At 46.6% G+C, this 1397-nt stretch overlaps 1 protein-coding gene across 1 annotated transcript; it reads right to left on the reverse strand.

The window, feature by feature from the left end:
• Positions 1-280: 280 nt before the first annotated feature.
• LOC309816794 (large ribosomal subunit protein uL6-like) lies at positions 281-1397 on the reverse strand (the record flags this gene model as incomplete). Its single annotated transcript, XM_082644563.1, has 2 exons — positions 738-1397; positions 281-504 (listed from the first exon to the last, which is right to left on the reverse strand). Exons 1-2 carry the CDS (start codon positions 1168-1170, stop codon positions 281-283), a joined length of 657 nt encoding a protein of 218 aa, XP_082500689.1. The 5' UTR covers positions 1171-1397.

The following is a 1397-nucleotide window of genomic DNA, read 5'->3' on the forward strand; positions in this document are numbered from 1 at the left end:
GCATCCGGAGCCTGTGCTCCGCAACGGGAGAGGCCACAACAGTGAGAGGCCCGCGTACGGGAAAAAGAAAAAAAAAAAAAAAAAAAAAAAAAAAAACCACTCATTCCTTCTGTTATTGTTCTTACCACACTAGAATCTACTTAACTACTTACTGGCCAAATAGTTGGAAAGGATAATCAATTTAAGAAAAATTCCCAAGTCAAAAGAGATTTTATTCATTTTAAAAATATCACATATGAGTCTGGCCTCTTGCAGTTTCTGTAGCTGGATCACTCAGAACTTACTCATCAACCTGTTGAACTGTTCTTTTTTCAGAAACATAGATACCATCCAAAAATTTTCTGATATCCTTTTTTTTAACTGTTGTGGCTTGCTGAATCAAGGCAGCTGAATTTGACACAAGTTCAATGTTGTTTCCTTCAAGAATCAACTCATCTTTCTGCGCTTGAGATACTGAACAAGCAACACCTGGCCTCATCCGAACCCTGCAGATGTATTTTTTGTTTGTTTTTGTTTTTGTTTTATTTTTCTGATACGCAGGCCTCTCACTGTTGTGGCCTCTCCCGTTGCGGAGCACAGGCTCCAGACGCGCAGGCTCAGCGGCCATGGCTCACAGGCCCAGCCGCTCCGCGGCATGTGGGATCTTCCCAGACCGGGGCACGAACCCATGTCCCCTGCATCGGCAGGCGGACTCTCAACCACTGCGCCACGAGGGAAGCCCCAGATGTATTTTTTACTCCCAAAATTTTGGATTTCTACAAGAGAACCATTTTCCTGAATAACAACATTGGTGGGTAAAAGAGCATGCGCAGAACTCATCTTGTAACGGAAGCCCAGTGTAACTCCCTTGATAATGGTCTGTACATGACTACAGGTAGTACGAACAGTCACCAGTTCCTTTCTATTCTCCCACCATGTGTCAACCCGGAGCCTCTTCTTTTTCTTTCCAAGGAGACTGAGTTCTCCACTGATGTGATTGAAGTCCCTCTGCAGGGTGCCTCGGGGGCCGTTCACAATAACTGTGCGTCCCTTCAGAGTAATGTCAACATTTTCTGGAATGTCGACAATCTGATTGCTGAGAATGGTCTTCATTCTCACCTCGAAATAGATGTGGCAAAGAGTAGTGACTGTATTTCTAGAGGTAAAGAGAATGCTCATAGTCCATGGCATGATGTGGCAAAAGAGATACAGGAAATATCACCACTGGATACTCTTTTCTTTTTTTTTTTTTTGTGGTACGCGGGCCTCTCACTGTTGCGGCCTTTCCCGTTGCGAAGCATAGGCTCCGGACGCGCAGGCTCAGCGGCCATGGCTCACGGGCCCAGCCGCTCCGCAGCATGTGGGATCTTCCCGGACCGGGGCATGAACCCATGTCCCCCTGCATCGGCAGGCGGACT

Source organism: Mesoplodon mirus (genome assembly GCF_964341445.2).
Source record: "Mesoplodon mirus genome assembly, chromosome: 15".
NCBI classification, from domain to species: domain Eukaryota; kingdom Metazoa; phylum Chordata; class Mammalia; order Artiodactyla; family Ziphiidae; genus Mesoplodon; species Mesoplodon mirus.